General features: G+C 45.1%; 1 protein-coding gene across 1 annotated transcript in view; it reads right to left on the bottom strand.

Annotated features, from left to right (window-relative positions):
• The window catches only part of CCDC174 (coiled-coil domain containing 174), a 132,959-nt gene that overhangs the window by 24,926 nt on the left and 81,491 nt on the right, over nucleotides 1-26,542 (bottom strand). Inside the window, exons 7-8 of the mRNA XM_069643414.1 lie at nucleotides 22,839-22,975; nucleotides 19,499-19,593 (exon numbers count right to left, since the gene is read on the bottom strand). Of these exons, the coding sequence (XP_069499515.1) occupies nucleotides 19,499-19,593; nucleotides 22,839-22,975 (232 nt within the window). The remainder of the gene's footprint in view (nucleotides 1-19,498; nucleotides 19,594-22,838; nucleotides 22,976-26,542) is intronic.

Below are 26,542 nucleotides of genomic sequence, written 5' to 3'. Positions count from 1 at the left end.
GAGTTTTGCATTGAAGTGTATTGGTATATAATATTAAGTAGTGAAATGTTTTCTAAATGATTGTGTAATAAATTAATAAGTGTTTTAACACTGTCCCGGGAGGATAGCTCAGCGGCAACATGCGCGTCTTGGAAGCAAGACGACACGAAGCAACGCAGGATCGATCCCCGGGTCCGCACTTAGAAACCTCTGGGTGTTTAAGCACGTTATAAAGAAGCAATGAAGACAAAAAAAAAACAATTATGCAACTAAGAAAACAAACAATTCCTGTAACAGCGCCTCGATGCCCGCGGGCTGTGTGAGAGCTTTAAATATGTAAAATAAATAAATATAAGTGTCTACTTGAACCACTGCGATTAAAGGTCCTCTGTGTGACTACTTGGTACTGCTCACATTCACTCTTGAGATAAGCCTGGCTGCTCAGCTCGCTAACAAACTGTGTGGAAAAGACTTATACCAAAGGTTGGTCTTGCTTACACCTGTAGTGCCAATTGCGTGTGGTGGTCTCAGAGGGAACTGCATGCAATTCTGCCTAACAGCCAGGTTTGTGATGGCTTCTATGAAGGTGGTGTTAGGACAGTTTTTTTAAAGTCCAACTAAGGGCTTCATAAAACCATACATCTGAGGCAGAATATAAGCTTCACTCTTAGTATAAGGCTGTACCACCTGCGAACGTGGTAGCATGGACTGAGCAGTCAAGCTTATGTTAGGAGCGAGAGAGAGCTGTAGCTTGGTACAAAAAAATTGCACCATGCATATGGTCCAAAGAAACACAAACACTATGTATTGTAAAAATAAAGGGTTTATTTTAAATACAAGTAGACCAAGATAATTCTTGGCTAAGTAAGTACTATACCATATAAACACAATCATAAAAACCAACTCAATACCTACGGTATGCAAACCAAGGTATAACCTTATTTAGAGGACCAAGAAGCAAGTTGAGGTGAGTCAAAACTAAGGTTATACATTCAGGATAGTAATATACTATTTTTGGGGAATAAGAACAGGTTAGATATACTTTTAGAATACAATCAGTATTTCAAGGGTAGTAGACCAGGTCAGTCATACAGTGACACTCAGTTAAGAGACCAGATAATAAACCAACCCTGTTAAAGTATACACCTTGCAAGATTGCTTTTCAGAACTCCGTTCAAGCTAGTAAATCAACTCATACTTTCTAGAGGGGCCTTAAGCTACTCAATGAGTACACTCAATAATATTTTAGAATGCACTAAGCAATTCAAGGAAATCCAAACCCAATTACACTTTTACGAAAGACAACGCATTTCAAGGTAAGCAATTGACCTATTGGTACATAACTATCTTTTATCTAATAGCTAGTTATACCCAGTAAACCTTTAAGAAGTGTACAATACAGTTTGTAAGGTAAGTAAGAACTTTACTATTTTAGAATAGCACCAAAGCAATTCAGGGAAGCACAGCCGAAGGTTACAAGTTTAGAAAAGCAGCAGTTCGTCAAGGTAAGACCTACATACTTTTTAAAGGAGCCTCCAGCTACTTAAAGATAGGTATAACCCTAAGACTGTTTTAGAATCTGTATAAAGCATACAGGGAAAGCTAAACCCAATGTTACACTTTAAGACAATGGGCCTCATTATGACTTCAGCGGTAGCCGTGCCGGTCAAACCGGCACGGCTACCACAGGAGTCTTTTTTTTTCGGCACCCAGAAATGGGCAATTACTGGGGCATTACAGCCTCGGCAGAACCTGGTAATTGCCCATTCCCGGGAGCCGGAAACCATTACCCGCCATTCCCATTGAGTCATATTGGACTCCATGGGAATGGGGAGGACGGATGCACCAGCACCGTTTAGAACGGTCCCGGTGCATCAGTCGTGGTCTGCGAGTGGGTGCCGGTCTGACAGGCACCAGCTTGCAGACCTCGTAGTATGGCGGTACGGTAGCAATGGTGCCGGTCCCGGCACCGTTGCTACCGTACCGCCATACTTGAAATGAGGCCCAATGTATTTCAAGGTAGATAAACCCTATTGGTAATCTTTTACACTGATTCAGTCAAGCAATGATAAAACAGTGCCAACACTTTACTTTTTGGAAGGGGGAAACGCCATTGAGAGTTAGTAGCAACGTATAGACTTTTTTAGAGGGGCAGAATGCAACCCAAAGGTAAGCATAACCTTAAGGACACTTTCTAACGTCTTCTTTCACCGAGATACAGTTAGCACCATTAACGGCTTTAGCAGGTAAGTATTCATTTTTACAAATATATACTTTTACTTATAGCAAATGTTTTATAAAAGTTAGGAAAACATTTAAAGGGAGTTTAGGGACAGGTAAGAACCACTGTAACTTACCCCCCCCGTACTCAGATTCGTCCCAGGACTTGACAGGTCAATGGAAGAAGGTCTGGGGTTGCTTTTCCCGCCGTCAGCCTCAGTCCTTGATTCACAGGGGTTGCAGGTTGGGGCTGATCTCTGGTCAGTGTCTTTCGCTGGTGAAAGGACTCTTGCATGAAGAATGCAGAAAAACACGATGCAGGACCCCTCTCAGGAATGGACTAGACTCAGGTAAGCTATTTCAGATGGTAGTCAGCACGGCGACGCAAAGGGCCTCACTTGTCAGTCAGACTTTCCCTCCTATCTCAGGTCCCCTTGACACTAGGACTCTGAAATTTCACTGAGGTAAGTCTTGTAGTACAAGTTTCAGGCCTCAACTCGGAAAGCCAACATCGGCAGCACGGTAGCCCAAACTCAGAGCTGGAGAGCCACAGGACAGTCCGGGACACTTCCAAAAAGGCTCTTCTTCGCAGGGTACCGAGCAGACATCAAGAATGGATGTTCCCTCCACGTCAAGGGTCGCAGCTCCTTCGCAGGACTACTGAAGATCAATAGCAAGACAGGGCTCCTCCAGGACAGCAGCAGAAGTTGGTCACCAGGTCTCCTTCAGTCGGGTCTCCGGTCTCTTCACGGGTCTCACAGCTGGACAGGAGTCTTGGCTCCTTTAGGTTACTCCAGGATCTCTGAAGAATGGGTGCAGGGGTCCTCTTCTAACCCTAAAAGCCAGTTAAGAGCCAGAACTCCCACTAGCCAATAGCAGGTCTAGCCACACACACACACCCCAGGAGTGTTCCAATCCCAGCCCACATCCTGCCAGCAAACACACAAAGCCCTCCACTAGCCCGCCAAAAGCCTCTGCTTTCCCAGGCACTGTAAGTCCATGTAAGGATTTTCCTGGAAGGCTAAAGAGCAAATGGCCAAAGGACAAGCGAAAAACCATGTGTCACGGCCATGTTTGGACACTAGCCACAGTTAGGCAGTAAATGCGGTAAGGTTAAAACAAAAAGCACCAACAAATGGTAAGAAGTCACTGCTGCCACCAGCTTGTCCGTTTAGCACACCTAGAGTAACCAAACATCCTTTGGGTGTTAGTCTAGGGCAAAACAAAAAGTGTACCCCATTGTACTGGATTGTAAGATGCATTGTACAATGATAAGTTACCACAAGTGATAGCAAGTTACTAAAAGTAGTAACAAAGTCGCAAGACTAAAGGAAATACTGTTTCCCAGTAATGATAGCCTGAAGGACATGTCAGTTAACCCATAACAGGTGAGCAAAAGTGTTTCCCTGCACTGTAAAAAGTGCAGGTCAAGATAAAAAATAAAAGCAAAGTTTGGCCGTCCAAAAAAATGGAAGGAAAGGTGCATTAAAGAGAAATCTTTCCTAACACTAAAAGGTGTGGGTCATGATACATTTGTTGACCATTTGCCAATAACATTATCAATAAGCATCAAAAAGCTTATGAATATCAGACTTCCACTATAGCAGACTCAAATAATTCAATTCGTATGTAGCTCTAACATGATAATTCTGGTTGCAAAATGTACAACAACTGGTTGTTCTGAAATATTTGGAGAAGCAACATGTGGCTTTAAAGAAGACAGTGGCAATCTTGGGAAAGCCTTGATATAAATGGAGGGCCAGGCAAGAAAGGACTGTGCTTCTGTTGAAAACTTGGGCTGCTTTTTAATGCAACGGGCTGATTTCTGATGGGATACATTACTCACCGTAATCATATTTCTGATGCTTCTATCTGCTTAGATTCACATGCTGTGCATAGGCCGACATCTAGTGGAAGCTGCTGAGTATTACAGTATTTGTTTTCGAAACTCGAAAAGGGACGTCGACAGGGCGTGCCAGTAATACTATCCCTAGTGGGACGTCCACTGTACCCATGATCCCTCACGCGTCGAGGTCCCTCAGATTGTAATTTTTCTGACATGAGGTAGCATGAGGTGTAGCGTGAGTACAGTTGTATCCAAGCAGATACGAAGCATCCATGTGCCTTCTCTCCGCGGAAGGGTGTGTCGCATGTGAATCTAAGCAGATACAAGCATCAGAAATACGATTACGGTGAGTAATGTATCCCTTCTGATACTTGTGGAATCTACGTAGATCACATGCTGTGCATAATAATAATAATATTTCGCATTTATATAGCGCTACAAACCCTCAGATATCTGAGTGCTGCTTATTATTACCCACGGTGTGTGGTGCTCATTTATCGACCTCGGAAGGATGAAAGGATGAGTTTGGCCCTGCCGGGATTCGAACCTGCATCAGGAGGCTCTGCACGGATGTCAAAGCGAGCGCTCAACTCGCTGTGCCACTTGACCGGCATAGATTAGCGAGCAGTGGTAGAAGAAGGAGGTGGGATGTGAGAAGGTTCATGAGCAAATAAATGTCTTAGAACCGCTTGTCCCACTTGTGTTTCTGTCTTGGAATGATTGTCAATGCAGTAGTGCCGAGTGAATGTATGTATTGAGCTCCATGTAGCTGCTTTGCAAATACTGTCTAAGGGGATATTTGCAATGAAAGCCAGAGTGGCTCCAGAACCTCTTGTGGAGTGTGCCCTTGGTGTGAAAGGCAGCGTTTTATCTGATAGGGAATAGCACAGTTGGATACATCCGACTATCCACCTAGAGATGTCATTCTTAGAAATGCTGTCACCTTCTCTGCCTGGCGCTATGGAGACAAACAGTTGATCGGTCTTTCTTAGCGGTCTGGTCTTGTCTACGTAGTAGAGGACCACTCTCCTCACATATAGTGTGTGGAGTTTTACCTCAGCAGAGCTCTTGGGTTCCTGGAAGAAAGCCGGTAGCTCAATAGACTGGTTTACATGCAATTTGGAGATGAATTTAGGCGAGAACCTAGGGGGGGGAGGGGGGGGGAAGTACGTAAAACCAGCTTGTCCTTATGTATAGTAAATAAAGGATCCTGCACTGACAAAGCTTGGATTTCACTAACCCTTCTTATGGAAGTGATGGCTACTAAGAAGGCAGTTTTATAAGTCAGGTGTTTGAGACTAGACATGTGCATAGGCTCGAATGGGGGTCCTATGAGCTTAGCGAGTACCACATTAAGGTCCCAACCTGGCAGTGGGTTAGAGATTGGAGGGTGGAGTCTCTTTACCCCTTCCATAAATGCTTTGATGACCGGTACCTTCCACCATGAGACCTTATTATGGGAAGTGGAGTAGGCCGACAAGGCCGCCAGGTGGACTTTTAGGGAGTTGAACACTAACCCTGCATCTAGCAAGTGGAGCATATAGGTTAGGATGTTAGATGGAGTACAATCTATTGGGTTGATTTGCTTAGTCTGGCACCAGATTACAAATCGTCTCCATTTATCATAGCAACAGTGCATAGTATTTGGTTTTCTTGATTCTTTCAAAATATCCATGCATCTCTGGGGTAGATTGAGAAGTCTGAACTCTATGACTTCAGGAGCCATGCTGCCAAGTCCATTGCGTGTGGTTGTGGGTGCACGGTTAGCCCCTCGTGCTGGGTGAGTAGGTTGTACTGGCACGGGAGCTTGATGGGATCGCACATCGCCAGTTTGCGCAGATGTGGATACCGCGGTTGTCTTGCCCACATAGGAGCAACTAGGATAAGCGTCGTCGGTTCCTTGTGTAACTTGTTCACCACCTTCCTCATGATAGAAGTTGAGGGAAAAGCGTAGGCAAATTTCCCTGACCAGTTCATCCATAGGGCGTTCCCCTTGGAGCCTGGCTGGGGGAACCTGGACGCGAAGTCTGGGCATTGACGAATTTTGCTTGTGGCGAATAAGTCTATAATTGGGAAATCCCATTGAGAGAAGAGGTGTTCTACGACTTCTTCGTGTAGACGCCACTCGTGTTCCTCTGGTTGGGGATCTATGCTCAGTGAGTCCGCTAGAGCGTTGAGTTCCCCTGGAACATGTTGCAATGACCGGAACATTTTCCGTCCGAGTGCCCATTTCCAGATTTTCTGTTTCTGGATAGATTTGGAGAACGTGTACCCCCCCCCGTTTGTTGATATAAAACATTGTGTTAGGATCTGCACTGACAGGTTTGTTAAATGGGGTTCGAATGCCTGAAGGACTTTGAATACTGCCAGAAGTTCCAGCACATTGATGTGGTTCTGAGCTGCAGTGTGAGACCACAGACCCTGATCTGTGTGTTGAAGGTAGTGAGCCACCCACCCTGCCAGCGATGCGTACGTTGTGACCACTGCCTGTATCTGTGGGTCGTAGAAGGGTTTCCCTCTCGTTAGGTTTTCTCTCGTCCACCAGTGAAGATTTTGTACAAGTGTTGGCGAAACACCCACTAGATCGTCACACTGACCGCTTGCCTGAGACCATTGTTTCGCCAACCACTCCTGTATGGAGGCATGCGCACATGAGGAATCAGGTATATGCAAGATGCCATCAAGCCCATTAAACTCATTGCTTTTCGCACCCTTATCTGGCGGCCGACCCGATAATGTGGTATTTGCAGTAACAAATGTCCTCTGAGGGAAAGACCAATCCTTCCTCTGTGTTTAGGATAGCTCCTAGGAACGGTTTGGAAGTGCTTGGCACTAGGCTTGATTTTTTTCTCTTGATTGAGAAGCCCAATTGAAAAAGGAGGTTGATTGTTGTTTGGATGTTTTGTCTGCAAATCAGAGGTGATTGCCCTGTTATGAGCCAGTCATCCAAGTAAGGGTACACTGGGATTGCTCCTCTGGGCAGGTGCGCTGCCACTACCGCCAGTACCTTTATGAATACCCTTGGAGCCGAGGCTATTCCAAATGGCAGCACCTTGAATTGGTAGTGCTGGTTCGCTATCTTGAAACGCAAGAATTTTCTGTGCACTGGGAACATTGAAATATGAAAATAGGCATCTTTCATATCCAGTCTTGCCATGTAATCCCCTTTTTTAGTAGTGGGATTACCTCTTGTAGCGTAGTCATGAAGAACTTTTGTGGCTTGACATACTTGTTTGCAGGGCGCAAATCTAATAAAGGGCGCATTGTAAGATCTTTCTTTGGCACAAGGAAGTAAGTTGAATAAATACCCCCGTTTACCTGGTTGGTTGGGACCACTTCTATGGCGTCCTTTGATAGAAGCGCTTTTATTTCTTCTAGAAGGATCCGCTGATGTTCCCCTCAGTGGACTTTCTGTCGTGGGGGGTGGTCGTGAGGACGTTGAAGTAGTTCTATGCAGTAGCCCCCTGCTACCGTGGATAGCACCCATCTGTCTGAGGTGATACCCTCCCATGCGTGGGTGAAGTTGGAAATGCGTCCTCCTACTGGAGATGCATGGGAGGGTACCTGGAGCGGAATGTCACTTGCGCTGAGGTGGGGTGCCACCTCGAGCTGAGCCTCTGCCCCGACCACCACGACCTCTGCGTTGTCCTCGTGGATAGCCTTGGAAGGCTTGTCCTTGATTGTTGCCATAGGGACCTTGGCCTTGATTGTAGCTGGATCCTCTCTGTGAATTTTGGCCCCCAAAATGGCAAAAACTACCGTTAGCTTTTTGACCCGTAGGCATGTTTGTGAGCTGACCTAAAGATTTTAGAGTGTCATACTCATCCTTTGCTGTCTTAAGTGCGTCTTCTGCAGCCTTGCCGATGAGCACATTAGGTTCCAATGGCATATTTATTAGAGTGGCTTGTGTTTCTGGCCTAAAGCCTGACTGGCAAAGCCATGCATGCCTCTTTATAATAGTCCCCTCTGCAATGACTCTCCCGGCATGGTCAGATGCATCGAAATTTGACTTGAGGAGACAAGTAGATACAGCCCTTCCGTCTGCTGCCACCTGAGCTAGTTGTGATTTAAGTGGCTCTGGGGCGGACTAAAATAACGCAGAAACCTACTCCCACTTATGGCAGTTATAACTTGCCAAAAGTGCAGCGTTGTTGGCTATTCTCGTCTGGTAGGCCGCAGAAGAGGCAACCTTTTTGCCCATAGCATATATCTTCTTGCTTTCCTTATCAGGTGGTGCCTCGGAGGAAGCAAGGGGTGTGCCTGCTCTTTTTCTTGTCGTGGTGACAACCAATGAGTCTGGTTTTAATTGGGCCCTTATGTATAAGGGGTCTGATGGTGCAGGCCTTAATAGTATTTCCACACGCGGGTTAACGGCCCGTGTGAGATTGGGTGCTCCTAAGGAAGGTTGTATTCTGCGTTGTACTGATTTTAGCAGTGGGATAAACTGACCTACTGTCTTTTTGACCCCCAATATTTGTTCAGCGAAGTCTCTATCCTCCTGTACCCCCCCTGTGTGTCAATTCGGAAGTATTCCGCTCCTTTGGCTAAGACTTCATTGAGGAGATGTTGATTGTCGACAGGGGAATCTACCACTGGGGGGTCCTGATTAATAGGAGAATCTATGGAGTACATGTTTGCCTCCAGGTCTGCGTCTGGGTCTTCATTATCCCCATAATAAAGTTCATCTGTATCCTCTTCAAGATGTTGAGGGTCAGATGTTTCCACAAATGAGAGATCCTCTTGGTTTTCTGAATCTATTTCAGGGTCATATAGATCTATAACTTTTGTATGGGGACATTAGAGCAAGACCTCTTCGAAGGGGGTTGAGAGGGTAAGGCAGAGGCTTGAGAGCCGGAAGGGGCTGAGGTGGGAGGAGTGGAGTGAAAACTTTGAAAGTAATCTGGGTTCTTTTCATAAATATTTGCCATAAAGTTCATTCTTTGCATAACCCCATCGATATCTTGTGAAGACTATTCCTTTAAACTTGGTATTACTATGGGTTGAATGGAAATACCCATAGCCTCATCAGTGGGAGGTATAATCTTTGGCCTAGAGTCATTAGGTTTCTCTATGGACTTGGACAATATTCCCTTTTGTGATGACTTGTGACTAGTAGGACTCTTGTCCCTATGAGGACATTTTATGATGTTTCCCCACCCTGGGGCCCAGATGAGTGTTTAACAGACTTCTTGGGGCCTGCCATTTTATCAGACTATGAACGTCAAACTTCGGGTGTGGGAGCTGAGGCTTCGTCCACGGACGATCGGCCTTCGGAAGGAGTTTTTCGTGTGACACCCGTGCCGTCTTTTGACGGTTGAACCCTGGTGTGTGGCGATCTTGAACGCGATTACCCAGAGGACCGGGACTCGGTGGACCTTTCACAGATGTCCAACTTTGTCAAGTATTCGACTCATCTGTCGAATGTTGACTGGGGCTTATGTGTTTGGTGGTGTGTGCTTTTGTAGCACTGCCGCCGCCGGGTGTAGTCCCCACAACATGACCGCCGGCCTGTCCTACGGGGTCAGGGTCTGCGCTTGAGTAGCCGAAGTTACTCCAATGCCATCGCTGTCCGAAAGTACGGCGTCACTGCCATCGCTAAAGGCTCCCTCTACTTCCACGGCCTCGAGTTGCCTGGCGTAGTGGGCCCAGCGGTTCGTGGATCGGTCCTTTAACGTCTTAGGCTTGAAGAGCCTGCACGCTCGACAAGACGTTTCGACGTGGTCTTTCGGGAGACACAAATTGCAAACTGTTTGTCCACCCAGGGGAATTTACGATTACACTTAGGGCAACATTTAAATGGTGTATTTTCCATAATTATGGGTTATGGAAATGGCAGCTAGGCAAACCAAGTGTAGGAAGGGGAGAATATGCATTCTAAAATGGCCTCTCCCTACTGTCTGGGCTGAGGCCCGGGGCGGCCTTCCAAGGCCGTACGGTCTGTCGCGATGGTCTCTGACGGGCAATTTTCTTTCTTCACTGGCGTGGTGTTTCAGCAGTCGAAAGTATAGAAAGAGAAACTATTGTAATTGTATAAAAGTCAATGGCTTATCGCCGAAAGGAACTCTGCTATACGCGTCCGTCTAGCATGGCGGAAAAAAAACAATCTGGTGGACCTCGATGTGTGAGGGATCATGGGTACAGTGGACATCACACTAGGGATAGTATTACTGGCACGCCCTGTCAACGTCCCTTTTCGAGTTTTGAAAACTACAACTGTAATACTCAGCTCTCACTAGATGTCAGCCTATGCACAGCATGTAATCTAAGCAGATTCCACAAGCCTCAGAAATATAATTACCATTTCTCAGTGGATGATTAGGATTCTGAGGGCAGATAAATATTTGCTGAGGTACATGTGTTTCCTTTGAGCATAGACATTCCTTGGGAGCCTTGCTACCAAAGATTACTTACAATCAAGCTTTCCAGTCATGGCAGCGCAGCTCTGGAATGCCTTACCCCCCCCTCCCTGCGAGCAGATCAAACATATATAAACTTTAGACAGAACTTCATCCACTGGCTTAAAAGACAATGACCAGTAATGCCTTTGTGTGCCGCAACACCACTGTATTGTAAACAGATTTCAGAATGTTCTTTGAATTATGCTCCTGTCTGTATAGTCCCTTTATGGATTGCTTGTATATACCTTCATCTATATTTGCTGCATTTGTATTTTCCTGATTTGTATTGTACCTGCCAATGTGTAACCCAAGCTGAAAAATGTCCTGTTTCCAATGCGCCCTGATACCCTAGGGTCTGGCGCGCAATATAAATAAATAAATAAACAAAATTTCTTGAGTGAAATACAAAAGATTATGGAAAACAAATAGTTAAACTTCTCTGGTAGAATACAAACAAAACATTTTAGTGCGACCAACTGCATACATATTACCTCTGAATTACAAAGAGTCAATGTTATGTTGCATGGTTTTCGCCTTTTTTATAATGGTACATTATGCTGGTAAATGAGGCAATGTAAGAGCCCCAGAGCAACGCTTGATTAATTTGAAGGGTGAGTCAAAGGATTTCCTCCCCCAATCTTTTGTTCTGCTAAGTCACCTATGCCGGGTGGGTATGCCCAAACATAGGTCCTGAGCTTGTTATGCTTATAGCTCCATAATACACCTCAATGAGGATGTCTAAAGAGACCAAAACTGTGTGAAGTGGATTGTTGCATTTTGCAGAAGGGAAGTTAGCAGTTTGGGATGGAACATGCCTTTAGGTGTGGCAATTGTACCCAATTTACATATAACCCCCCTTCTATAATAGTACAGTAAACTGAAAAAAAATATAATAGACCTGTTAGGTACAGATTTGGGGTAGTACCCTTAGGGTGCACTACAACAATATCAGCCTCCTGGCAATAGGGCCCAGCCTTTGGTATAAGCCTGAACTACACAGGTTGGTATCTCAAGAGGGGTCAATCTGAGCTGTAGAGTGGTTACACAAAGATGCACAGTGACAAGTATTCAAACAAACACTTAATCTCAAGGTTTCTTAATAAAAACAATTATTTATCGGTCAGTTGTTTAAGCGTTCTTTAGAAGGGAGCAATATACTAGCAACACACAAATACCTTCAAAATATACACTCTTGGTTCTTAAATCAGCAAGCACCCATTTGGGATGCCACACAGACACTTCTTACACCCTCAGGTGACATCAATAGTTAGGACACTGTGCACATTGATAAGTTACTGTTACCATTTAGAATAGCACTGAGATGTGTTAAAGAAAAGGTCATCACAAGCAAGAGATCACAAATATTCTTAAGCAGGCAAATACTTTTCAACCCTCCCCAGAGTCAGAGGAGTAAAAAAAGAGTCTTTCGGTGAAACAGGCTAGGTCAAAGTCAATAGGCAAAAGTCTATGTAGCTGAAGCACTTCTTGCAGGTGAGTAAGAAAAGTATTTGCACAATGTTTTAGAAGTCTTTAGTGAAGAATCATCATCAATGTCGGACCACGCGCAGTATGGCTTGTGAAGAGTAGAAGCAAATCTACAACAAGAGGTAAGTTCTTAGACTTTACAGTACCTTTGGTTAGAAGAAGATGCAGCCAATGACTTCTGTTCCTGTGTAGCTCTGCAGAAACTGGTGTTCCAGGGCCTCAGTCGTGGGGACAAGAGGGAGGAATTCTGGGGACTCCTGCACCGCAATGGGACGGTTACCGACAGCAACTGGCAATCTTCAAACTAGTGGCAATTTGGTGTTTCAACTCCTTGCGTCTACCGCAAACAGCACCACAGCGGTTCCTGGCTGTCCAGATGGGCTTAGGCTGCATCTGGGGTCCAGCACTCTGTTGAGGTGGCTCAGGCTCGGTCAGTCCTGCTTCCCGGGAGTCCGGAGGATCTTCCTGGAGCTCTTGACCAGACTAAAAGCAACACACACAAACTGATGCTCCTCTCCCTGGCGTTTCGGTTTCCAGCACCAACTCTGTGGAAATTCAACCAGAACCCAGAAGGATGTCCAGGTGGCTTACTTTGGAGTTGATTGTTCCCACCAACGCAAAGGGAGAAGTCGTCCTTGCAGGGGATTCTCTGTCAATACAAATTTGGAGTTTCAGCACAGCAGCAGGGCTTCACCGGGCAAACCAACGGTCAAGGAGTTTCAGCACGCGTCCACTTCAAGTTCTTCTTCGGGTTCCTTCGTCCAGTGGTCGACTCTGCCTTCCAAGCCAAAAAGCCTCGCCTTTTATGCAGGGTTCTCCCATTCAATACCAGACTGGCTGTCAATCACCCAGCAGAGTGGATGTCCTTGCCGGACAGACAGCCGGCCAATCACCTAGGAGTGCATTACTGGCTCCTAGGAGACTAAGCACAGGGAGTTTCAGGCACCTCCCTCACTTCCAGCTCCCACCAGACACCCTGGAGCCAGAGGCGGGCTTCAATCATGAATCCTGCCAAAGACAAAATGAACAAAGGGACCACACCTGGTTTGGCGAGCAGAGTAAATCTCAGGAAGGACCTTTCCGCAAAGAAATGGCGAAAAAAGAAGACCGCAGCCCTTTTGACAAAAACGGCACCCAAGGGTGCTTTACTGCAGCTGCAAACGCAGCCCGCGGTAAAGACACACCATGGTAGTAAAAAGTAAACCACTGCCACCAGCCATACATCGAGGAAAGGGTAACATACAAATGTTACATGAGAAGCTAGTCAAAGGGAATACTATTTAACCCCTCCAGCAACCTATTGTAAGATATTGTGTGCTGGGTCTAGAAATGTAAAAGTGTAAGTAAAGCCAATTTCAATGTACTGCTCTTGGAAACAGTAGTTATCCAAGAGAAAGGTAGTTAAACCTTTGGGGAAATCTGGAAGGCTTCCCTGTAGCACTACACTGAAGGTGCTGTGTGCTACAATGTAAAATATGCCTATGGTGTCTGAAGGGAATGGAAGCCCGACTTACGAATTTGTTCCACAACCAGCTGGAACAGATGAAAGAACAATTGAAATCCTCCCTCCAGGAAGTAAGCAGAGAAATGACGGACCTGGGAAATGGAGTAGATATAGTCGAAAATGGCTCATCAACTGTTGCAGAATAAACTACCCAGAACAGTGTCCTCCTGGAACAACTGGCCAGCGCAACAACCAACTTAGAACTACAGGCAGAAGCCCTTGAAAACCGTTCAAGAAGATCCATCAGGGTCAAAGGTCTCCCCGAAACGATCCAGAACTGTGACCTTAGAGATACAATGCAACTGTGCTTCAGGAGCCTTCTGCCGGAAATTCAATCAGACCAAATCGGCTTTGATCGTATACATCGAGTAGGCCAAAAACGGAATGACCCTGGCGCAAGACCCAGAGATGTACGAATAGCGGTAACGTCTTACTGTCAGAAAGAAGATATACTGAGGGCAGCAATATTCCACAACGACCTCACAATCAATAGCTCCCACATCCAACTGTACCAAGACTTGGCACCTATCACGCTTCACAAAAGAAGAATGATGCAGCCGATTACAAAAGTACTACAAGCAAAACAGATAAGATACAGATGGACTCACCCTTTCGGCCTTGCATTTACATGGGAGGGCAAACAGCGGAAGATCACTACTTGTGAGGAGGGTGGTGCAATCCTGCAGCTAGAAGATATCCAAGATCAACTGATTGCCCGAATACATCCCAATTCCAAAGTCACAGTGAGTAAACCATGGGAATGGCCAATTGAGAAAAAGCGTAAATCTAAAAAAACAGAGAAGGCCAAAACCCAGCAACAGAGCCAGGAATGACAAGTTGTGGACAGAAGCTCGCAGAAGCGACTAATCGGGGAACGTATAACAGCTGTATAATGATGAAGACCTACAACACAACAAAACATATGAAACCTACACAGAGGAGAGAGAAATGCACTCCTAGAAGGTGGGAGCTGAACGGGAGAACTACTAGACAGCGAGAGAAGAGCAAAACGAATCAAGAACCACAGCAACAGCACAAACCCGAGTCCTAGGGCACCCAAAAGTAAACGTGGAAAACACGGATATAGCCCAATCCAAGCCTACACCAGCGCAACCCCTCCTATTCCAAAATTGGCTGAGTCAAGAGTCATATCTCAATGTACGGGGCCTGAACTCACCAATAAAACGCCGAGCGATACTAAACAGGCTGAAATCAATGCAGACGGCGATTGGGCTTCTGCAGGAGACACATCTCCTCCTCAAAGACGAGAAGCGCATGGCCAGCCGGAGTTTTCCACAACAATACTTTGCTTCAAGTGGAGAGAAATAAAGATATGTTCCTAACGGACCTGCTGGGCAGTCTTGGCAGCTGGTGTGAGGGCCAACTGATTGTGGGTGGAGAGAGACTTCAACTGTGTTATGGACCCGATGTTGGATAAGACTCTTCCCCCAACAACCACTGATCAGTATAACAGACAAGCTCTGGGTCGGTTCTACAGAGAATTAGAAGTGATTGAAACTAGGCGATTTTTCCATGGAGACCGGAGAGAGTACACCTCCTACTCAGCTGTTCACCTTGGCTATTCCAGGATAGATATGATCCTAGTATCCACAACATTAGTTCCGCAAATAACAGAAGTAGAAATTGGTGTGGAATACCACTCAGACCATGCACCAGTGATGGTGGATGTGGACTTGGGGGTGGAAGGAAACAGTGCTAGACCACCCTGGAGATTAAATGAAATCCTCCTAAAAGACATCGCATTAAGAACTCATATGGAGAACGCCATCAACAACTACTTTAAAGAAAACGATAACGGAGAAATGGCCTGGGGGGTAATATGGGACGCAGGAAAATCAGTGATCAGGGGAGAATTCATGTCACAAGCCTCAGCATACCACCGCGAAAGGGCGCTAGTGACAAACCAACTAGAAAAAGAGGTGAAAGATGCAGAAGCCCAACATAAGACTCGATTCTCTAGGAAATCCTTAAAAGCACTATGGAAAATCAGAGCTCAACTGGAGAACCACACGGCGGACCAGGTGGCTCAGTTTCTACTAAAGACAAAACAATCCTACTACATACATGGGGGCAAGGCTAATAGATTCCTGGCAGCAAAACTGAGAAAACAAAGAACCCGGAACTACATAGTGCAGCTAAATGACTCCCATGGAAAATCCCACACAGCAGAGCAGGACAAGACGAAAATAATGAAACAATTTCACATGGAACTATTAAAGGGGGAAAATCTAGACCCAGACCATCAACTTGCCTATATCAACTCTCTCCAACTGCCCCAAATTACAGAGACAGACAGAATCAATCTTGGGAAACCGATTACTGCACAAGAAATCGGCAACGCTATCACAGCACTACCAGCAAATAAGACGCCAGGCCCGGACGGTTTTGGCAATGGATATTACAAGACATTCCGTACACAATTGCTAGGCCCGCTGTCAAAATTATTCAACACAATTAGGGAAGAGGGGAAGGTCACGGAAGATATGGGGAAGTCCATAACTATACTGCCGCTAAAACTAGGCAAAGATCCCAAAAATTGTGCAAGCTACCGGCCTATAGCACTGCTGAACACAGATGTAAAAATCTACACAAAAATTTTAGCAACTCCTCTAATGGAAATCCTTCCAAACATAATACATGATGATCAAGCAGGGTTCATCGCAGACAGACGTACACAAGACAACGTCAGAAGGGCAGTGAACGTCATTGATGCTGGACGACGATCACAACAATCATTGTTCAACAAGCAGCTCTGGATGCCACCCGAGCCTTCGATAGCATGGACTGGGGCTATCCGAGCTTGATTTTGGAACGGTTTGGTTGCGGTCCGGAATTTACGAAAATGGTGCTTGCCAACTACCAGCATCCATCGACAAGCTTCAGGATCAATAGTCGGAGCACAGAATTCGTGGAGATCGGAAGGGGCACTCGACAGGGCTGCCCTCTCTCCCCTCTAACTTTCGCAATGGCAATGGAACCATGTGCCATGCAGATCCGCCAAGACGTCAGTATCAAGGGAGTTACAATAGGTCAGGAAACCCACAAAATAGCTCTATATGCGGATGACATCATGCTCTTTATGGGAGACCCAAAAAATACAATGCCCAGAGCTATGGCCTGAGGACTTCAGACGAGTCTCGGGGTTCTACATAAATTTCTCCAAATCGAAAGCTATGAACATAACGGCAAAGAGAGAAGACATCGAGACATTGGCGAAATCCTTTCCGATGAGCTGGGTTGAAAGAAAACTGGAATATCTAGGAATTAACCTTGCCAGCGATCCGGACAAATTATATCAGATAAACATAACGCCACTGTCGAAACAACTACAGGAAGACTTGCGCAGATGGGACTCCCAGGAGTTGTCATGGTTCGCCCGCATCACAGCGGTCAAAATTACCATCCTCCCCCGCCTCCTCTATGTGGTAAGCTCACTGCCAGTGCCAATACCACCAGCCAAGATCCGAGAACTGCAAGATGCGATATTCAAATTTATATGGCATAATAAGAAACCTAGAATTCAGAAACAAATCCTAATGCGCTCCCCACATCTGGGCGGTCTGGGAGTTCCAGAAATTGACAGATACATTATGGCGGCACAACTAGCACCAATGCTGCGATGGGCGAAACCAGAGGATCATAAAGGTTGGTGCAGAATCGAACAATCAGTCTCATTCGTCCCCCTAATAGCCCTCTTGAGCCTGAGCAAATAAAACCGAAACAGCAGAGAAGCTCTACTAGAAATGACGAAATGGTCTTTACTAAGCTGGGACAAAGCCCGGGAAAAGAAACGCATTCCTGGTGGAATGAGTCCATATACGCCACTGATGGGCAATCCGGACTTCACACCGGGTCTCCAATGGGGATACTGGGTGGGCTGGTCAGAGGCAGAATCGATACAACTGAAAGACATGTACAAGGACGGCGCTCCACTGCTCTTCACAGATTGCCAGTTAAAATTCAACATAGAGGAAAGCGAACGCTATAGATATGCGCAAATCAGGCACTGGATTACACACCCAATGGTGAAGAAAGCGGGCACGAGGACGCCATCAGGCCTAGAAATGTTGCTTCAAGAAGGCAACACCGCGAAAGGGGTCTCCAGACTCTACAAACTCCTCTCCAATGACCTGCCAACCGATCATCTCGCATACAAAACGAATTGGGAGAGAGATATCCAAGAGTCACTAACGGAGGAGGAATGGTACCAAATAAGGGCACGTGCACACAGCACCTCCAGATGCACCACAATAAAGGAATCTGCATACAAATTGTGCCTCAGATGGTATATGTCCCCGAACCACATCCACAAAATTGCAAAGTCCTACTCACCAAACTGTTGGCGAAACTGCGGGGAGAAGGGAGACCTGTTCCACATGTGGTGGACGTGCCCTAAAGCAGTTGCCTACTGGAAGGAAATACTAAGCTACATAAAAGACATCTCAGGGGTGGATCTACCGAGATCTCCGAAGACAATCCTCTTAGGGGTCCCTATAGAAGGGAAATACGCGATGTCAGGAGCGACAGCCACCCATCTACTATCAGCAGCTAGAATGACTCTCGCACAAAATTGGAAAAACAAAGAAGGTCCAATCTCAGCATGCTGGTGGGTTAAGATCTGGGGGTGATGGCCATGGAGAAGATATGCGCCATCAACACCGGCAAATACCTAAGATTCCTAACTATATGGCATCCATTTCATGAACATGTACAGGACAGAGAAGCCCATTTCTTCAAACCTTGCCTGTTCCGAAACACACATGTAACCTGAACTCTCTCAAAAATAAAGATAAAGAGACGCTGTAGTCAAGAAAGGGAAGAACACGGTAAAAGCCTGGACTCTGAAATATAAAATAATACTTGTAGGGGGGTTGAGAATTGTATAGAGATGGAGGGACTAATTAAAAGAAATTGAGGGGTAAGAGAGGAGGGAGGGAATAGGGGAACCTCAGGTGGTAATGCGAACTAGAATGTTCCGTAAGACAAGAACATGAGTAAAAGGTAGAACATAAGAGTCCAAGGTGCTCAAAAACTATGCTGTAATAGCTTATATGCCCTGGAACCAAAAATAGTCATGAAAACTAGACCGAAATGGTAATGTCGGATTGAAAAACAGCCTTAGAATGGACTGTCACTAAGACACAACTCGATCCTATATAATGTATGTAAGTGAAATTGATTTTGTATATATAAAGCGGGTTAAAAGCACAATTTCTTTTCGAAACAACACCAAAAGCACTGGTGGTAATTAATTGTCATTTACAATACCTCCAGAGGTAGTCCGAATTTATTAACGCTTCAGTAAAACATTGACGGGGAGATGAAGCAAGGAAGGCAATGTATTGCGAAGTTTCACAACGAGAACCTTAAGTTAGAACCCATTGCTGCGGGCAAAATACTTCCCGAAAGTACCCCCTTTATGTTGCATATTCGATCACAAGCCAAATCGGACTATGTAATAAGGTTGCCAAATGTAGTGGGGAGAATAATCGATTTTTGTTTATTAACTGTTCAATGGCTTTAGGAGATGACCTACTGTTGCGCTTATTCTTGCTGAATGTACGTAGGAAGAACTCTATCGAACTGTTTCTTATCATTACTGCTCTATGTGTTATAAATTGAAAATCTAATAAAATATTTGTTTTAAAAAATATATATGCCTATGGAGTTTGTCAGACTCCAAAAACCAAAAGAAACACAGAGTTAAAATCACATTAAAATACATGAGAGAGTGGGAAAAAGGGTCTCACTCTCTCCAGGTAAAAATGAAAAAGTCGTGAGTCAAGCAAAAGAGCTGGGGGTCTCTAAGGTAGAGAGGAATTAGCACATTTTATGAGAATTCTCCTTAACAAGACCGCTGCTCAGAGAAATTGTCATTGGTTATTAAATCAAAATGTTCCATTCACTGTTGCACCCTCAAATAAGTACATCTTGACTATACAAACACCAACTGCAAAGCTTATTCGCATATGGCGACAATGCTAATGCAGTCTATTTCTACTGAACTCTATAGAGAGGAGGGCCGAGGCAGCATTTTATAAATACCTGATCTCTCAGCATCTCCAAAGTTTCCATCTGCTTCCTCCTGTTCTCTTGATCACGTGCGAAGGCAAAATACCCAACACCAAGTTCTCTAGCCTCTGAAAAGAATGCAGGGAATACTCATGTTTATGTTTTATTATTTGTATAGCGCCAAAGCTAAGGCACAAACAAAAGACGAAACACCACAATCAATACAAATGAAAGAAAAACTAAGAAAGCCAACAAATGGGAACAACTAACAAAAAATAAGATTCACCAGCAGATTTCATTAAAAAAAGTAAGTGAAAAGAACTAATTAACAAACGGTTAAACTGATACAATGAATAAAAGTGAAATAAAAACCACTAATTCAATAAAATATTTTAACATCGATAACATGAAAAATAAAAAATAAAACCTACATGACTATAGATTGATTCAAAGCAGGCCAACCAGGCACAGCAGGGTGCTCGCATTTTAAATGCCATTTTGCAAAGTGCTTTTTTTGTCTACGGACACCGCTTGTTTGGATGGCTACATTAAGGAGAGTCACTAGACATTTAAAAGGCAAAAAAGAACGCACTGACAGCTGGACAAATCTAAAAAGGATATAACTTAAAATATCTGCTTGTACCAAGCGCAGTCGGAGATCCAAAAAGCATGCTACCCACTTGTTATCTCAGAAGTAGGAACTGGCTTTCTGTTTCCGATCTTGGTAATGACTGACAAACAATTAATAAACAAATAAAAAGGTGGCTACAAAGGGGTGGAGGACATTCATGAAGTGAGGGTTCAAGTTGCAAGCTGACAACAACTTCTGTTAAATTCTCATAGAAGCCAATAAAACATAAGGATAATTATTATAACCTCTTTCCAGATGAATGAAATTCAGCTTGTGGTTTAATGAGAGAGGAGCAAGTGTACCTCGGGAGTACAGTTTGGATGCACTTGTAAGAAAGTGCTAGACTTGCAAGGTTCCTGTTTATGTGTTGGGGAGTTTTACACAAGTTGCTGTCTATGACATAACTTGGAAAAACACCCACCTTAGGTGAACAGGGTTACACTTCTTAGTTTAGGCTAGAACCACACACAGGCTTGGTAGAATGGCGAGCAGCCAGGCTTATTCTAAGAAGGGATGAGGGTTGTAGTGATGTACAAAGAACTCGGAGCACACACTTAGTTCAAGAAAACACTGATACAAGGAGTTATATAAGAAATAGGCACTACATAAACTAAGGCAGAGGTGATAATCCATGAATCAAGTACGTATATTAAAACAGTAAGTGACTAAGATCACGTTTGAGTTTTCTTTAGATAATAAACCACAGTTGTAGTAACTTTAGAATAGCATTCTAACAAATCACTTAGTAAAACCATCTGAAACATATATGCAAACTGTTCGAAACTTTTATAACTTTTTATAAATTTAATCCAGCCTGCCTTAAAGAGTCCAACCATATCTCATGCAAGTCTCAGTGTTCAGCTGTGTCATGGGGCCACCAGATGCAACCAGATGCCAGAGGTGGAGCAGAAAAGGCAGGTAAGCAGGGTACAAGGTTCAGTATGGCAGATTCCAGCAGGTGTCGCATTCAGTATCGCAGGTAAGTAAAGTTAGTTTTACAATGGGAAGGGAATCAGGTTGTTCTCTTGTAGGTTTGTCCCAAGGACCAGTGTGCTAAGGCAGGGTTACAGTAAGATGGGTGGTTCACCCCAATGTAAATCTATGAGAGACCTGGTGGGGTGCACCCAGAATAGCAGCATCAAGCAAATAACCAAAAGGTGTGTTGTACCAGGGGTAGGACAGTATCTTTAGCTGAATAACCGGTGGCTGCAAGACAGTTCCAGCAGAGGGGCAAAGCAGACACAGTCACTGGTTTCTCGGTCTTGGCGACAGAAGAAAGGGACTTCAGCAGACCTGACGACAGCTCTCATGCAGACGAACACCCAGCAAAGATGGTTCTGGCTTGTTGGTACCTTTTTCAGGCTGGGTTGAAGATCGGTTGTCACGGCGGGTGAGACTTGTCAGTGTCTCGGTCCTCGTCTTGGCTGAGGGGACTTTTGGGAGCTGGATGCGGTCACTGCAGGCTTAGAAGGAAGCCCACAAAGTTTCAGGCAAACCCGTGCTTCAGGAGACGATGCACAGCGATGCAGTTGAGGTCCCAGGGTATTGGTGAATTACAGGCGTTTGCCGTCGCACCTCTTCAAGAGATGGAGCAAAATGCATTGTCGGCAGGGAGGAAGTTGTCGGCTTAGGATCTTCCCCGTCACTTTGAACTTGAGGTTGGGACAGCAGCGGTTACACATCAGGTGTTGGAAGTTGCTGGTGTCATCCTTTTTCGTTCTTCCGTTCCATTGGTCTACTCTGGAGTTCAGCTCCAGGACCTCTGGATTTATGCAGGAAACCTGGCTAAGTCCACCAATCATATCCCATGCACCATTCAAACTTGGGGATGGCTGTCAAATGGGGACAGCCAGCCTCTCAGTCTGAACTGGTTTCTCTCAGAAACACTGCAGGACAAAGAACAGGGGAGTTTCGGTCAACTGCCCCCGCTTCTGTCCTGCCAGTCACTCAAAGGTTTTTGCAGACTTTTCAAGGGAAGGCCAGTGAAGACAAAGAAATGATAGGACCCTACCTGGCAGGGTAGATGAAGACATAAGAAAGGAAAGGCCATCTTGTTTAGGGCTTAAAAAAGTACAGCCACAATGTTGGGCAAATGGTGTCCCTTATCGCAGCTACACAGACAGCATGTGATGAAAGTTCACTAACAGTTTTTTAAAAGGGTACATTGCCACTAGCCTAAAAAGAGAGCTGTCACAGTAACCAAATAGTTACTGGAGGGTCAAGGAAAGGGATCTACTGTATCCCCTTCGCACTCCACCTAATGTGCGGTGCGCTGATCTTGCAAAACGAAATACAGGTAGGATAAAAAGGAACACCCTGTCTTGGTAACTTGAGTTTGCCAAGTAAAGTAAAAACAAATCAGATGGAGGCTCTAAAACCCTCCAGCAACACTGCACAGAAAGTGCTGTCTTCTACTTTGTACTCTACTCAGTAAATTGCAGATGCCTTTAAAATTGGAGGTAAGCAAGACACCACAAAAAAATGCCATAAAGAGGTCAAAACGGTTACCCTGATCGGAGAGAGAAGAAAAAAAAAAGTGTGGGGATACAGGTTCCAACTCAGAAAATCTGTCAAAAAATCCAACAGTCTAGGAAAAAGTGCTTGCGGACTCACAGGTGGAGAAAACCAAAGATGGGAATCTACTCTAGAAATATGTGAACAAGCCCTAGAATGGAATAAAGCAATCTCCTGTGAATCCCCATACAGAACGCCGAACACATGCTGGGAATGAGTCGGACGAACCGTTTTGGCGAATGTCCTCATAATGCATTGGCCCAATTGGTCTATTCAAGGCCTCTTCCTCCTCCTTCTCCCACTGTTGCCGCTGCAGCTCTTTCCTCATATCTTCTGACAACAGTGTCTTTTCTTCAGGAGCTGGACTAGAGCAATGGAAGTGAAAAAAGGCAAAATTACTTATGTGTCCTCCATGTTCTCAATCATAAGTATCTTCAATTAATTTGTATACACTAGATATTTGCGCCCTGGGGGCAAGACCTCAGAACAGATTTTGTAATCGAGAGGGAAAACTATCTTGTAAAACTAAAATCATGTCATATCCATTATGAAATTAACAAAGCCTATCTGCCGGGCTGTGACTTCTAGTTTCCCTTATTAAAAGCGCAGAAAATGTCTCTGCATAGCTACCACTAGAAGGAAACTACAACCATAAAAGAACAATAGCAAGATAAGCAGCAATAAGAAAGTTTGTTATGTAGAAAAGAAAAAATAAATGCACTGTTGCTTGAAGGTTTAATACCTCCTAGGTCCCATCATGCACCCTAGAGGTAGTTAATGCCAGTTCACCTTTCCAACCTTGTGAGGAAAGACCAAGGAACACAACCCTGTAGGCTGGAAAATTCACTCCTTTTTGTGTAAACAACTTTCACTCAAAGTGTTCTTTAGGAGCACCCTGTTTTTTCTGTTTCTTCGCTCCACCCACATCGTATCCTAGAATGACAATTATTTACAAATGTGCAAACTAAATTCGACCATGCTTTATGCATTGCCTGTCCCCCTGATAGCCAAATAGTATAGTAGTGCCCTGGTGAGATGGTTCCTGGACTGGACACCTGGATGACCCCTGGCATAATGTGCACCCACCTTGGCGAATCCCTCAGCGCACGATGCAGAACAGCAGTCCTACCGATAAGGGGTCTATCAGAAATGTTTTCCTTTTAAACGTAGGCAAATAACTCAAAATATAAAAATAGGAAGTAAATATATAATCCCAACAAAATGTGCAAACAGGCACATAGGAGTATGCATTCTTGCTTTCATCCACACAGATCCATGGTTATGTTTGGACAAGTAGTACACGTATTGACACAAGAATAAACTATTAACATTAAAGCCTGTCCTGAAGAGGCAAACATGTATCTTTTAATGTGCATGAATCATTAGGTGCTATTAGGGAGAGTTTTAATTCCTGTGCCAATTCCCTTTAACCTTAGAGACCCCCAGCTCTTTTGCTGGACTTAGGGCTGTTTTATACTCCCGAGTGAGACCTTTTTCTCACTCACTCGTGTGTTTTTCTGACTATGATTTTCTATGCTCCTTACTCTGTTTCATGGAGTCTGCTAAACTCAAAAGGCATCTGCTTTGGCATTGTGTGAGACAGCACCTTTTGTGCAGTGCCACTGAGAAGTCTTTGGACTTCTCTTAATGTTTATCTACATTTTCTTGGGTGAACTACTGTTCCCAAGAATAGTAAGATGACCCGTGTCTTACTTAACATTACTTTACAGGTCCAGCACACACCACCCTATGTGGAGTGGTGGGGGGTTACATAGTAATTCCTTTAACCCATTCCTCATGTAGCCTTTTTTTACACTAACTCACTTGAATGGCTGGTGGCAGTGGTTTCTTTTTATCTACCTAGTGACATCATCTGCAGGTTGATACCTCAGCTGCAGTGCTGCACACAATGATGACTATTTTCCCAAAATGGCCCGGTCTTCTTTTTACGCCATTTCTTGTTAGTTAGTTTCTTCTGGGAGTTTACTCTGTTCAGGTTGAGTTTTTTGTGTAGTTTGCCTTTGGCGGGTTTCAGCTCTGAAGCCCACCCAGGCTCCAGTGTGTCTGGAAAGGCAGGAAGTGAGGAAGGGTTCCGAAACTTTCCTGTCCTTTGTCTCTAGGTGTGCCTGAGTGAAACCAGTTCCTATTGGCCGGCTGGCTGTCCTGGAGGACAACCACCCTGCTGTGCGATTGAACAGCCTAGAGCTGTGAATGAATGGGAACTTGCATACAAAACAAGGTTTTTGGGACTAAGAGCAGAGCCGACCACTGGAGGACATCAGAAGCAGAAGATGAGAGAAGACACAAGCAGCACCCTCCTGGACCGCAAAGTGCCCGATGAAACCCTGCAGATGTGCTGATCTCGTTTTCGAATCAACAGGGAAGACCCACAAAGGACGACTTTCCCCCTTAAGTTGGTAGGAACAACTAGCCTCGACTCGAGACAAACTATTTTAGCGCAACCCCCAAATTGCTGCGACTTTCCAAGGTTGCAGAAGCCCAATACCTGGGGTACCACAACAACTTGTAAGTGCATTGTCTTCCGAAAGTCCGAATCCGGCCAGATCTTCGTGCACTTGCAGAGGACCCTACAGAAGCAATAAATCCAGGTCCAGAGTCCCCTCACCAGAGTCCAGGACCGAGGGATCAAGGAATTCCTAACAGGATCTTTTTGTTCTTCATTGGCTCTGCGAAAAAGACGCCAAAACCACAAAGAGCCGCTGAATCGAAAGAAATCCACTGCTGCCAAATCCCTCTCTCAAGTGCTGCCGCAGGAACCCGCCAGACGTCCTCCCTTTCGTCACCATGACCAAGGACCAGGAACAAGGGTCTACTGCATTGCATCGTGAAGGCAACCAGCTGGAAGAACAAGTTACTCTCTTACCTGGTAACGTTCTTTCGATGGGATGGTCCGATGACGTATTCCATATCTATGACCGTAATCACCACAGCTGTGCTGGTTCGGAAAATCTTTCTGCTTCAATGACGTCGATATGCTGTCCTCGAGGGCCTCCGTCGAGCCGACGTCACCGGATGTTATAAGTAGGACGCATGACGCCCGTAGCCTCAGTTGTACTTTTTTCCCCCAGAACATTTGGCACCAAACCACTGCCAGTATGACCACAGAAAGCCTTGCGGAAACGTAAACAGCAATCGCATAAGAAATTCTGTTGCGGGGCAGGTAGGGAGGGAGCAATATGGAATACATCGTCGGACCATCCCATCGAAAGAACGTTACCAGGTAAGAGAGCAACTTGTTCTTCGAGGGATTGGGTCCTCCAACGTATTCCATATCTATGACAGACTTCCAAAGCAGTACCAACCTATGGAGGAGGGAAAAGAATTTTGAATATAGAAATTTAGAATGCCCAATCAAATTGCAGAGTAAAGGACCGCCTTGCCAAAGGCCAGATCCTGCCCATGGATAGAATCGAGGGAGTAGTGACGTACAAAAGTATGGACTGAAGCCCAAGTGGCTGCATCACAGATGTTACGAATAGGAACACCCCTCTGCAGGGCAGTAGTGGCAGCCATACCCCTAGTGGAATGGGCCCGTAAGCCTACCGGAGGGTCCTTACCCGCCAAACGGTAACATTCAGAAACTGCGAAGATAATCCATCTAGACAAAGTCTGCTTAGTCACAGCTTGTCCCAAACGGCTTCCAGCGTAACCAATAAAGTGCTGATCGTCCACTCTGACCCGGGACATGCGAGAAATGTAGAAACCTAAAGCTCTCCTAGGATCCAACTTATGGAGCCTCTCCTCTTCCTTACCAGGATGTGGAGGAGGATAAAATGCAGGAAGAATAACCTTCTGGCTCAAATGAAATTCCGACACCACCTTCGGAAGAAAAGAAGGACGAACTCTAAGGACAACCCTGTCCTTATGAAACTCAGTGAAGGGTGGCTTAACTGAAAGTGCCTGCAACTCAC

Source organism: Ambystoma mexicanum, chromosome 2p (assembly GCF_040938575.1).
Source record: "Ambystoma mexicanum isolate Mex_15411 chromosome 2p, UKY_AmexF1_1, whole genome shotgun sequence".
In the NCBI taxonomy this organism is placed as follows: domain Eukaryota; kingdom Metazoa; phylum Chordata; class Amphibia; order Caudata; family Ambystomatidae; genus Ambystoma; species Ambystoma mexicanum.
The sequence above is the reverse complement of the archived record's forward strand: the minus strand, read 5'-3'. Positions and strand labels throughout refer to the sequence as shown.